At 35.4% G+C, this 14,756-nt stretch overlaps 1 protein-coding gene across 2 annotated transcripts in view; it reads right to left on the bottom strand.

The window, feature by feature from the left end:
* Positions 1–985: 985 nt before the first annotated feature.
* Positions 986–14,756, bottom strand: part of LOC137392849 (pyruvate dehydrogenase (acetyl-transferring) kinase, mitochondrial-like) — a 37,135-nt gene continuing 23,364 nt past the window's right edge. For both annotated transcript variants that reach the window (XM_068079180.1, XM_068079182.1), the window contains exons 5-11: positions 13,482–13,591; positions 12,358–12,501; positions 8,295–8,459; positions 8,125–8,207; positions 6,335–6,550; positions 4,843–4,956; positions 986–1,738 (exon numbers count right to left, since the gene is read on the bottom strand). In XM_068079180.1, coding sequence (XP_067935281.1) covers positions 1,604–1,738; positions 4,843–4,956; positions 6,335–6,550; positions 8,125–8,207; positions 8,295–8,459; positions 12,358–12,501; positions 13,482–13,591 — 967 coding nt within the window. In that variant the 3' untranslated portion in view covers positions 986–1,603. The remainder of the gene's footprint in view (positions 1,739–4,842; positions 4,957–6,334; positions 6,551–8,124; positions 8,208–8,294; positions 8,460–12,357; positions 12,502–13,481; positions 13,592–14,756) is intronic.

The following is a 14,756-nucleotide window of genomic DNA, read 5'->3' as shown; positions in this document are numbered from 1 at the left end:
TAAATAATTTTATCCAAAACTATAAATTAAACGCAGGGTTCATTTTCTGGCAATAAACTGTCTACTCCGATATTTGCAGACTTAGCCAATTTTGAACACAACAAACCTGTAATTACCTCATCACATATCATAGTGTTTACTGGAAAATGTCTACAAAGAGTACGTATGTAAGTTATTTCAGTCAATAAGGAATGGTTCTCGAATATCTTTAAATCTTTGCTTCCACAGCCCATAGTCATCAAATAAAAGCTGCAGCCAAATCAAGGGCTATAAATTTTATCTTTCAAATTGATATTGTTGCTCAGAATCATTGTTACTGAAAAAGTTTTAAAGTTTGCTTCTGTGCAAAAATAAAAAAGTACATGAGCAATACAAAAAACACCAGTTTGTTGACTAAACACAGATGAGCCCCACAAAACACAACACTGATCAACGTTCACTGCAGATGGAGAGCCTAGTTATATCCAGTGCTTCAAAGAAGTTGTCATACCTTGAGAAGATAAGCATCGAGTGTAATCTACTGTTTTTATTTTGTTAGTTGTGCAGATAATAGAACAGATAGAAAGCATTTCTGGTTCAACCGTAATGCATATTAGATTACTTATTTGCTCGTTCTTGAATATACCTACTGAAGTCATAATTTTACTACAGTCAGCTAGACGAGAAGTTATCCTTGAACTTATCTTTATGACATTTCATAACATCTTCATGTTTTCATCGTATTAATGTATCAATTTGCGGCACACTGAATGCATTAAGTTTTCCAACTCTAATAATTTGTTAGCATAATTTGATCAATAAAAATTGTCTCCCTTATTTACAGATAACTAATCTTATTCTTGTGCACACCCGTATCATAGAATGTTAGTGGTTATGGGAATGTCATTCGAGTCTGCTATTTTCTTACTTGCCGACTTTTACCCTTGACTCAAGGTGTCAAGAATCAAACACATCAACACTCGGGTTTAATTAATAATCCAAAGTATATACTAACAATTAAACAGTGTAACTTTATTAGAGTAGATAAAAGTATCAACAGCAAGTACATACATGATAAAAGTATCAACAGTAAGTACATAGATGATAACGGTTAACAACACACAGCATATAAATACACTATGAAGTCTGCACCAGAAAGACATAAGTTGGACTGAAAATGTTTGAAACATAAATAGTAACCAACCTATACAACATATTGCAAGCTGCCTTCTACTCACACACAGATCTTATTCAGTCAGTTTGAGTTAATGCAGAAGAAATTATCTCTAAGGACAAAAATCATGCCATTCTATGACACTTTATCCTACCTCCATCCCTACTCAAACATTCTATTTTACAATATGTCAATATGGCGTAATAAGCACTAAACACTTCGCAAGCACTTTTGTCCCCCCTACCTATAATGTCGCAACTTCAATATTAATATATTAATTTATCTGATTTGCATTTACTGTCACAATGAATAGCATTTTACGGTAACGATTGCTTTCGCAGCTGTTTTTGTTGTAACTGTTTGTACTGGAAAATTGAAAACTACCTATATAATAAAGCTTGTATGATAACAGTTGCTGGGTAAATCACTGACTAGATATTTCATAGCAAACTACTTCTTAAATCGGCCCATGTCTCGTGATGTGTAGCGAGTCGACCAATCAGCAACAAGCTCCTGATTACTGTACTGCTTTGTGGTAGTGGAGTTGTAAATGGGTAAGAGCTCATTGGCCTCACTTGAGAGCAGCTACAAAGAATAGAGGCAATCATGAGTGACAACAACAGCGAGGCACTGTACATCTCACGAGTGACAACAACAGCTAAGCACTGTACATCTCAATTATGTTGCCAGGGCTTTGTACAACTTTGGTTTGATTGTTCCATGCAGTGAGCAAGACTGCATGTTTCATACTTTAGATACAAAGGTGGTTCAAGACAGACAAAATAGACATGCTATATATTTTTAATGCAATTTGAATGCTACAAAATTTGGTAAAATAAAAAAGGTTCAACAACTAAAGATTTATTTGTCTGAATTGCGACCGGTACTTCTTCCACTTTCCGATTGTTCATAGCCAATGTCCTACTAAATGTGTTTTACTCAAATAGTCTCCTTTCAAAATTAAAAGAAGCTGCCAATATCTGTCCATAACCGAGGTTTTATCTATAAGAAAAACATTATGCCAAACATTGAAAAGAGAGAGAGGTAAGCTTCACACAGGCAAGATAATTTTCATCAGATGTACATATAAGGTGACGCGCAGGAAAAATATCTGAAACATGACAGCTACTGTAACTGCATGAAAAGGAATGACTCACAAGCATGTGTCATTATGAGAAGGCATAGCTAGCAGTGGAGTCACCTTAAGGTGATGAATATATCACCAGAGTTGTTCACAATACATACTAGCAAGTCATTGGAAGTAAGTAACTTGAAGCATCTTTGTAATTTATAGCAAAGGAAAGGTGGTAAATAATTTTCTATAAAGTGAACAGCTTCTAAGAGAAGGTAATTCTGAGTGACCACGTAGCTAAGAGCAAATAACAGCTGTCGCAGAACTGAATATACAGTGAGCGCTCCTACAACATAAATAATCCGTTTCAGAAACGTTTACATTATAGAGAAATTATGTTATACGAACAGTAACATATGTAATATTGTACATATGTACAATTGTACATATGTACAGTTGTATGTATGTACTGTATGTAATCTGTTTCTTGAATGTTCAAGTTATAGGGAGTTTTATGTCATATGATCAGTAAAATACAGGGAGTTGCCTAATCAGTTTAAAGATCTTTCCAAACTCACCCTTCTGGCCATACAAAAAGGAACAACTGCAGTTAACTTTTGTAATTTGTAGGCTGTACCGTAACTGCAGTATTACTGATTTGCATCAACAACTTTTTCCCTTTTTCTGATCAATTTCACAGGTTTTTTAGACTATGATTGCAGTAATTTTACGATAAGTTGATGGATGCAACAGATTGACCACCAATTTTGAATTTTAAGAGACATTGTTCTTATTGTCGTATGACGAAAAAATGTCGTGTAGGGGATGAAAAAACATCCTGTTCCACAACATAAGACGAGAGAAAACCATAAAACACGGACATCGTAACCCGAGGGTGCACTGTAGTTAAATGTATTTAAACAAGTGTAAATATCCAGAAATCCCTACTCAATGTATGAGACTAGGTGTAAATATCTAGGTGTAAGTTGCAGGACATAAATATCCAAGGATAATATATTGATGCGTAAATAACCACATGAAAGTATGTTATGTAGCCTTGTGTAAGCATCTCAGCTTAATCAATTCTCTGTGAATATTTAGGTGTAAGTAACTATTAGTAAATTATACGCGGTAAGTAACCTTACTTACACAAACGTAACTGTTACCGGTAAATAGTGTAAGTAATCAAGAAGTAAACATGCGCAATTAAATCGGAACATAAGCATACAAATTCTTATTTATTGTTTGGAGTGAAACAGTAAACAGCGAACTTAAATTCAAAATATAAATACAGTAGACGCTTCTATAACGTACACCTCCTCCAACGTATACCTCCTATAATATACACCTCCTATAATATACACCTCCTATAACGTACACCTCCTATAACGTACACCTCCTACAACGTATACCTCCTATAACGTATACCTCCTATAACGTATACTTCCTACAACGTACACCTCCTATAACGTATACCTCGTATAACGTATACCTCGTATAACGTATACCTCGTATAACGTACACCTCCTACAACGTATACCTCGTATAACGTATACCTCGTATAACGTATACCTCCTATAACATACACCTCCTATAATGTATACCTCGTATAACGTATACCTCGTATAACGTACACCTCCTATAACGTACACCTCCTATAACGTATACCTCGTATAACGTATACCTCGTGTAACGTATACCTCGTATAACATATACCTCGTACAACGTATACCTCGTATAACGTATACCTCCTATAACGTACACCTCCTATAATGTATACCTCGTATAACGTATACCTCCTTTTTCCTTTTTTGCATAGCCAAAGGGGTGAGTTTGGAAAAATCTTGGACTGGATTAGGCATTTTTCATGTATTTTACTATTTTTATAACGTAATTGCCCTATAATTGCCCTATAATGTATTATTGACGTTGTAGGAGCGCCTACTGTAGATATTAGATGATCCCAGTAAAACTGAAACAATCTTTCAATGCATGAGAACATTTATTATTTCAAATGACAAAAATGACGGTTACAGAGATGAAAACTATAGAGTGGTGATAGTAATCATAGAGATAAAAGCTATAGAGTGGTGATAGTAATCATAGAGATGAAAACTATAGAGTGGTGATAGTAATCATAAAGATGAAAACTATAGAGTGGTGATAGTAATCATAGAGATGAAAACTATAGAGTGGTGATAGTAATCATACAGATGAAAACTATAGAGCGGTGATAGTAATCATAGAGATGAAAACTATAGAGTGGTGATAGTAATCATAGAGATGAAAACTATAGAGTGGTGATAGTAATCATAGAGATGAAAACTATAGAGCGGTGATAGTAATCATAGACATGAAAACTATAGTTCATAAAGAAAGTGAGTGTACATCAAATATGTATGGCGTATTGTCTTAGTTCATAACGAAAGTGAGTGTACATCAAATATGTATGGCGTATGGTCTTAGTTCATAAAGAAAGTGAGTGTACATCAAATATGTATGGCGTATGGTCTTAGTTCATAAAGAAAGTGAGTGTACATCATAAATGATAAATACCATGAAAAAATTACTAAGGCTAAGGTAGGTCAAGGCTAAGGTAGGTTAAGGCTATACTTACCTTGAGAGTTACAAGGGTATCAGTACCATACCCCTCAACGGTGCTCACTGTCAGATCACCATGAAAATAGCGAGCGTACAAACGGGAGACAGGAAGACCATATCCATAGCCAGCCTGAAACATGCTCCAGGGTTTTATGGCTCGTATATGTTAACTCTTAAATAATTGAATTCTATTTTTAAACAGGGAATGCGAGGTTCGATTTCTTAAGCTGTCACTATGAAATATAACGTAAAACGCGAACAATACGAAAGATGCAACGTGAATAATTGCTTTTTTGTTGGGAGGCCTTACAGGCCTTAATATAACATTGTAAGGCCTTACAGGCCTTACAATTATATACGACCAATGTTATATTATATACGACCAATGTTATATTATATACGACCAATGTTATATTATATACGACCGATGCTATATTATATATGACCAATGTCATATTATATACAACCAGTGTTATATTATACATGACTAATGTTATATTATATACGACCAATGTCATATTATATACGACCAATGTTATATTATATACGACCAATGTTATATTATATACGACCGATGCTATATTATATATGACCAATGTCATATTATATACAACCAGTGTTATACTATACATGACTAATGTTATATTATATACGACCAATGTCATATTATATACGACCAATGTTACAATATATACGACCAATGCTATATTATATACGACCAATGTTATATTATATACAACCAATGTTATATTATATACAACCAATGTTATATTATATACAACCAATGTTATATTATATACGACCAATGTTATACTATACATGACCAAAGTTATATTATATTCGGCCAATGTTATACTACACATGACCAATGTCTCTCAAGAGCTATTAACATACTCTTGAGTTCACAAATAAAAAAATGGACTTGTGTGTCCAAAGATATAAATACAGTCCAGTTTAGCTTTTTCACTAGGTTCAGCAAATCGACATCATACACCTTTCAGTCTTTTCCACATTTGGAAATATTCGATGCAAACTAAAGTGTTCCCGCTAAGATTAAAGCATTCTACACAGCAGGATGACAAGAAACCCATAAATATTAGACTTCCAATAGCCGCTCGTTTCCTTCATAAAATTCACGATCTCTGAGATGAGGACGATTTGCTTTGATGCACGAAAATAGCTAAGTTTGCCGTCGGGCCTATCGATATACCGTAGTCGCTAAGACGAACTCGGTTAATAAATATATCTATCATTGCTTCGCTCTAAATGAATCTCAATGCTCTAATATATGTCACACGAAAATGTTAAAACAGCTTTTTTTAAGGAACACCCTGAATTCTGTACCACTAACACCGCTGTGATAGCCGCTATGCTTAGACAGTACTCCAACCAACATTCATGTACATTATATCTATTCATAGCTACAGTACATTCACCATCGTCCCTCGACCAAGTCTCTTACATGCAAAGACTTAAGGAGACCTCAATAGTCGCTAAAGCCAACTCACGAGAGGTGCACTCAGGTGTCCACTCTGCATGGAGGGCCGAGGAGCAGTAGAATAGAGATAGTTAAAGAGCATGTCCATCTGACTGCGTCTAATTCCTCCTCCTTTGTCACTGATTCGTATGTTCACATCCTCCATTCCCTTGCAGACAAGACAATGTATGGGAGGGATGCTCTCTGACTCGTCCTGGTGACGTTCCACTACAGCTCTCATCGCGTTCTGTCGATGAATATACAATTATGGAGATAAACCAGAAATCAAACAATACTGAGGGGACTGGGAGGTGATAGCTAGTATCAGCAGGCAAAATGTAAAGGACCAGACCAGGCCTTCCTAAAGATTTGAGCTTGTAGCTTGAATCTGATAGGCCATATAGCGTTAATTTAATTTGTAAAACATGCAAGAAACAAAAACACACCGCAGCCGTTTCCCATGTGGTCTGGAGTATTGAAAACACATCGCAGCCGTTTCCAATGTGGTCTGGAGTATTGAAAAACACATCGCAGCCGTTTCCCACGTGGTTTGAGGTATTGACAAACACATCGCAGTCGTTTCCCATGTGGTTTGGGGTATTGACAAACACATCGCAGTCGTTTCCCATGTGGTCTGGGGTATTGACAAACACGTCACAGCCGTTTCCCACGTGGTCTGGGGTATTGACAAACACATCGCAGCCGTTTCCCATGTGGTCTGGGGTATTGACAAACACATCACAGCCGTTTCCAACGTGGTCTGGGGTATTGACAAACATGTCGCAGCCGTTTCCCACGTGGTCTGGGGTATTGAAAAAAGGTTGACTTGCAACAAAAACCACATTACAGTTATTTGATATCAAAAAATTCACCATGTCTTTACAGTTATTTAGTATCATAAGATTCACCATGTCTTACTCTGTTGTGCTGTAAAAGCAAAAAATGTGAAAAGGTGATTACAAGCTCTTAAAAGCTCAAAAATGAACAGAAAATCTCAGCCACACGAGACCGCCGTAGTTTGGATTCTCTTTCCAAAACCGCTCAAATGTGATGTAGTTGTGAGAGATGATTTCTGTTTACACTTTCTTGCAACCTTATTCGTCGAAATATTTTCACAAATATACTTCACACATTCAATAAAATTATGTCTATTGTCCTTACGCGTCTATTTTATCGTCATCGTAATGCTGTCACTTTTAGCAGTGATATCTTATAACTTGCCGTAAAAATTCGTGTAATTTTTTAGCCTTAGCTTGAAGGAGTACATATCATTGTCTGATATTCATGACAAGCCTGTTGGTCACTTGTGATAATCGAAAAGTGCTGCAGAAATTATTTGTGAAGTATTGGGTCACATGATTAGATTACGACTTGCCGATCAGACCAGGCTGAAACAAAACTGTAAAGTAGCGAGCATCTATATTTGATACGGGGTCTTCGATAAAACCCGAAGTGTTTGTCATAAACTAATACCACGATAAGTTTTATATTGAGCTTGGTATTGGCCTTTCAATTCACGTGAGAACATATGTGATAAGACGATAACCAAATTTCGTGGCTACGTCATCGAAATAAAGAGATTCCAATCTACGGCGGCTTTTCATTTTTGAGCTTTTAAGAGCTTGTAATCACATTTCCACATATTTGACACTTACAACACAACAGAGTAAGACATGGTGAATCTTTTGATACCAAATAACTGTAATGTGAATTTTGTTGCAAGTCAACCTTTAAGCATCCATCAAGGGCAGTATATGAGCCCAACACCAGTATGTGATATATTTTTATAAGGCAATATTATAACGTATATTAACGTAATACCTTGAATACTTCAAACAGAATGTAGTAGAGGTGGGAAGGCACATAGACCAAAGTTATTGGAGTTGCGTTATCTTCTGTGTAAGCTACAAAAGACGGTTGTACTTCAAACATTGAAAAATATTAGGTAAGCAAAAACAATCAAAATTGTAGAACAAGAGAATGCAACTCACAATTAATAATCTCGTATTTGATCTCTGGTGAGGCCAAATAATATTGTTCACAGAGGAACCTCGCATTGGCGTACGCATCCTCAGCAACACGCAGAACATCGCAATGAGGATTAATGCAGCCGATATCAGTCGAACTTTCAGATGACTCCTCTCCGAATAAGAGAGCTGAAATAGTTGTAGGGACAAATCCTTTTTCATGAAACTCTGCATGACAGTGTATCATGCATGCAGATACACTGTCACGCGAATATAAACATGCCTACCAACTTAGAAACTTCTCACTCTCTGAGAGTTTTCAAGTGCAAAGATTAAAGCACTATGAAGAGAAAGAACATTGCAAATAATGATAAATAATGATAATTTGAATAGCTATCAAGTGCAAAACAGGTGTTAAAGCCATATGAAGCGGTATTGAGATTTTTTAGAAGGTGGATGAGCATGAATGACATTATTGTTACTGAAATACAAAGGGTTACTGAAGCCTCTTGTGAATATTAGCGGCTTGTAAAAGTCACAGAAGCTATTTTAGGAAATGCACTGTAAATTATTGATGGTAAAGTGAGCAGGACTACAGAAGGATTCAGACCTCACTAGTTTACCCATCTAGGCGCTAGACTCTTAAGAGTTTAAAATAATAGGATGGTGCCATATCTAAAACATAGAAGTTATTCCTTCGACATTTATTTTACTGAATAAAGCAAGGACAGACAACTCCTAAAATCAATAGCTGATACTCTTGGATGGTAGCACATTTGAACCTTGACAAAACTTTTCTTGTCAACTCTCCAAATGCTATAGATGTTGGAAAACAGACCAATAGTAGATGTTAGTGAAACAAATACATATTTCAGTCGATGGTAATCATCTATTGCGTGATTATTCTTGATTCAGTTAAACTCAACACGTATGATATTATAAAAAAATGAGATGTTTGTTCCATTGATTACAGTGAAGAGGAATGTAAATCAGAAAGAAACAGAAGACGCTAAGAAAAAAGCCAAAAAGAAAAAAATTAGTATATATTCATATTTTCTATATATTTCTATTTTTAAATTAAATATAGAGAAAAGAGAATGAGTTATGCCGTATTAAAGCAGACATAACTTATAATAGACTCCATATTTCACTCCTCTATCAACATGTCGTCTCATTGATCCCAATAGACCTAGTACACTTCCATTTGCATGTCTTTAAAGTAAATCCAAGTGACAACAAAAATCTGTTATTAATTACTATCATATCAGTGGTTTTTTATATAAAATTTAATTTTTTCCATCTTAGTTTAGTACATATTTTGATATAATGCATTTATTTTAATGATATATGCAATTGACTGAAGTACAGTCAAACATGGATAACTCGCCCTCGGATTGCTCGAACACATGGTTAACTTGAACGGTTTTGTTTGGTCCGTTCCCACGCAATGATAAATTGCTTCAGATAACTCGACCTCAACTTCGTTAACTCGAACAATTTTTTGCCCAACGGCTACTGAGACGGTCGTTATCACTTTAGAATATCACTTTATTTCAAGCCATAGAGATAAGCCCAAATTTTTAGGAGTTCGTAGGCGTCGTTATTACCATCGTCGGAAAATATTTTTGTCAACGACTTTTCTAAAGGTTTGGTGAAATTTCATTTTTTATCAAACATCCGCTTAGCGATGGTCCTACGAAGGCTAAGAAAAGCGGGTTAACCTTCGCATAAACTTCAAGAAAGATCGACAAAATTGATCTTGGTTAAAACGGAGTTAAACGATCAAAATAAAAAGATGTCTTTTCTTCGGAGCATTTCAACAGCGATAAAGTTTTGCAAATTTAAGCTGAAAACGTCCTGGCAGTCACATCACATAAAACAACAAACAAATCTCAAGTGATAGAAAAGTCTCTATACTTTCTGATAAATATATTTTAAACTTTACATTAGAAGCATTTAATTTGAAACAAGCCATTCATGCTTTTGATTTATATTATAGTTTGTATATGTACATGTATCTACTAAAAACACATGGACTTATGACAGTGCTCTGATAACTTGAACGCTTTGATAACTCGAACACTTTCACTCGGTCCCGTGAAGTTTGAGTTATCAATGTTTGACTGTATTTATCATTTTGGGACTATGAAACAAAGCAGATAAAACACAATGTATTCTTATAAGAATATGCGCAACTGCCTCATTGTTTGAAAAACAGTCTCGGAACAAATCAACTTGGTATGTAGAGGTTAGACTGTGAATGTTACTTGTTAATCAACTTGGTATGTAGAGGTGAGACTATGAATGTTACTTGTTAATCAACTTGGTATGTGGAGGTTAGACTATGAATGTTACTTGTTAATCAACTTGGTATGTAGAGGTTAGACTGTGAATGTTACTTGTTAATCAACTTGGTATGTAGAGGTGAGACTGTGAATGTTACTTGTTAATCAACTTGGTATGTAAAGGTTAGACTGTGAATGTTACTTGTTAATCAACTTGGTATGTAGAGGTGAGACTGTGAATGTTACTTGTTAATCAACTTGGTATGTAGAGGTTAGACTGTGAATGTTACTTGTTAATCAACTTGGTATGTAGAGGTTAGACTGTGAATGTTACTTGTTAATCAACTTGGTATGTAGAGGTTAGACTGTGAATGTTACTTGTTAATCAACTTGGTATGTAGATGTGAGACTGTGAATGTTACTTGTTAATCAACTTGGTATGTAGAGGTTAGACTGTGAATGTTACTTGTTAACCAACTTGGTATGTAGAGGTTAGACTGTGAATGTTACTTGTTAACCAACTTGGTATGTAGATGTTAGACTGTGAATGTTACTTGTTAATCAACTTGGTATGTAGAGGTTAGACTGTGAATGTTACTTGTTAATCAACTTGGTATGTAGAGGTTAGACTGTGAATGTTACTTGTTAATCAACTTGGTATGTAGAGGTGAGACTGTGAATGTTACTTGTTAATCAACTTGGTATGTAGATGTGAGACTGTGAATGTTACTTGTTAATCAACTTGGTATGTGGAGGTTAGACTATGAATGTTACTTGTTAATCAACTTGGTATGTAGAGGTTAGACTGTGAATGTTACTTGTTAATCAACTTGGTATGTAGAGGTTAGACTGTGAATGTTACTTGTTAATCAACTTGGTATGTAGAGGTTAGACTGTGAATGTTACTTGTTAATCAACTTGGTATGTAGATGTGAGACTGTGAATGTTACTTGTTAATCAACTTGGTATGTAGAGGTTAGACTGTGAATGTTACTTGTTAACCAACTTGGTATGTAGAGGTTAGACTGTGAATGTTACTTGTTAACCAACTTGGTATGTAGATGTGAGACTGTGAATGTTACTTGTTAATCAACTTGGTATGTGGAGGTTAGACTATGAATGTTACTTGTTAATCAACTTGGTATGTAGAGGTTAGACTGTGAATGTTACTTGTTAATCAACTTGGTATGTAGAGGTGAGACTGTGAATGTTACTTGTTAATCAACTTGGTATGTAGAGGTTAGACTATAAATGTTACTTCTTATAAGAATATCATCTCCGTTAATTAGCAACAAACTAATACTCAATGCAGATTTTTTGTTCATTATTTCTCTCCATTTAACAACTTTCAATCTCTTTTAAAACAATTGGGTACAAATAATCACACAAATAATCTATCACAAGGCTTGATGATAAACTGTTAAAGCTGAGCCACACTTACTGCAGAACAAGGACATGCCTTGATATGAAGAAGGGGGCAATCATACTGCAATCGTCATTGCATAGACATGTACAGGTACAACCGTCTCAAAATGACATGCACAGATTTGAGGATGCCGAATGGAAATATTAAAATAGGGGATAACAACTTTGCTAAATGTTGCAAACGGCTGCAAGCCGGTGAGTGTATCATCTATGAATTAGGCAGCGCACCTGTACATGGATACAGGTGTGCTCAAGCCCTCTAAATATCTACCTATTCATAAACTAAGCTGCCCCAACATATGCATGTATAAAAAATTTAAACATAAAAAATTATTGATGATTATAGCAAGTTCCAAACAACTGAAGAGACAACTCACTGTGTTGGTTGATTAGCATACGAATACTGATTCGACTCATATAGAACCTATCTAGGAAGTATTGTATCCGAGCATTATGGGACACGTCTTTTTTGTGCAAGTCACGGAATTCCATGACACCTTCTGCCATTGTCTCCACAACAGCTGCAAAAATTGCAAATCGGCTCATGATATGTCTGGAGATGTCCTCTTTCTATTTGAATAACACATTCAATAAGCTACCTTAAAACCTCTATTTGAATAACATATGCAATAAGCTACCTTAAAACCTCTATTTGAATAACATATCCAATAAGCTACCTTAAAACCTCTATTTGAATAACATATCCAATGAGCTACCTTAAAACCTCTATTTGAATAACATATCCAATGGGCTACGCTAAAACCTCTATTTGAACAACATTTCATTCTCAGCATTCATCAGAATTCAGCAGCATTCATTATCTGATTAGCATTCATCAGAGCGCTAATCAGATAAATAATAGGACAGTAACAAAGTATCTTTTTGTGGACACTTTTCCACTGATCACTTTCTGTTATGGGTTTGTAAAGATCAAAGAATGTCAAAGTGGAGGTCAAATAGAGGTGGCAATCAATTAAAGGGGGGGGGCTATATTTTTAAACCCTCCGCTCAACTATAGGTGACGTTCAAATAGAGAGTGGCATTCAAATGGAGAGTGACATTCAAATAGAGAGTGGCATTCAAATAGAGAGTGACATTCAAATAAAGAGTGACATTCAAACTAAAATAGAGAGTGGCATTCAAATAGAGTGGCATTCAAACTCAAATAGAGAGTGGCATTCAAATAGAGAGCGGCATTCAAACTCAAATAGAGAGTGACATCCAAATAAAGAGTGACATTCTTATAAAGAGTGGCATTCAAACTTAAATAGAGAGTGGCATTCAAATAGAGAGTGGCATTCCAACTCAAATAGAGAGTGACATTCAAATAGAGAGTGACATTCCAACTCAAATAGAGAGTGACATTCAAATGGAGAGTGGCATTCAAATGGAGAGTGGCATTCAAATAGAGAGTGAGATTCGAATAGAGAGTGGGATTCAAATAGAGAGTGAAATTCAAATAGAGAGTGGCAGTCAAATAGAGGTTTTACCGTATGCTTACTTGAATGCCTTTTGGCAATCTTTGAGAGAGTAGAGGAGAATTCTACTTGCTTGTCCCGGTATTCCTCTTCATTCTCAAATGCAATAACATCCTCAAAACTCATCTCATACCTAAAGAAATGTGGAATACCAAGAATGTATTACTAATAACAGTTCAATTGTCAATGCTTTGCATACCTATCATACATGCATGACAAAAGACAAATTGATAAAATCTATTTCATATGGGATGAATAAAGTTGTATAATTTTATCGCGTGATTTGGTTCTGACTTTGAAAACAGAAACACCAGCAATCAATAAAATAATAACAAGCGAGGCAAAAATTGAAATGTGAAGCACAGCTCAATAGATATAACTCTACCACCGCCTATCAAACCCACTTTGCCAACAGGTTACTGCTTGGAAAATTCTAGACAATTTGGCAAGATGAGAGAAACAAGAACTAGCAAGAGTTCAGATACAGTCTCTCTACAGACACCATTAAAACTGAATATACTCTATAGAGGGTTCAGATACAGTCTCTCTACAGACACCGTTAAAACTGAATATACTTTATAGAGGGTTCAGATACAGTCTCTCTACAGACACCGTTAAAACTGAATATACTTTATAGAGGGTTCAGATACAGTCTCTCTACAGACACCATTAATACTGAATATACTTTATAGAGGGCTCAGATACAGTCTCTCTACAGACACCATTAATACTGAATATACTCTATAGAGGGTTCAGATACGGACACTATTGATACTGAATATACTCTATAGAGGGTTCAGATACAGTCTCTCTACAGACACTATTAAAACTGAATATACTCTATAGAGGGTTTAGATACAGCCTCTCTACAGACACCATTAATACTGAATATACTCTATAGAGAGTTCAAATACAGTCTCTCTACAGACACCATTAATACTGAATATACTTTATAGAGGGCTCAGATACAGTCTCTCTACAGACACTATTAAAACTGAATATACTCTATAGAGGGTTTAGATACAGCCTCTCTACAGACACCATTAATACTGAATATACTCTATAGAGAGTTCAAATACAGTCTCTCTACAGACACCATTAATACTGAATATACTTTATAGAGGGCTCAGATACAGTCTCTCTACAGACACTATTAAAACTGAATATACTCTATAGAGGGTTTAGATACAGCCTCTCTACAGACACCATTAATAATGAATATACTCTATAGAGAGTTCAAATACAGTCTCTCTACAGACACCATTAATACTGAATATACTTTATAGAGGGCTCAGATA

The sequence above is a fragment of the Watersipora subatra genome, chromosome 4, assembly GCF_963576615.1.
Source record: "Watersipora subatra chromosome 4, tzWatSuba1.1, whole genome shotgun sequence".
Taxonomy (NCBI): Eukaryota; Metazoa; Bryozoa; class Gymnolaemata; order Cheilostomatida; family Watersiporidae; genus Watersipora; species Watersipora subatra.
Note: the sequence above shows the minus strand (reverse complement) of the source record. Positions and strands in the feature narration are given on the sequence as shown.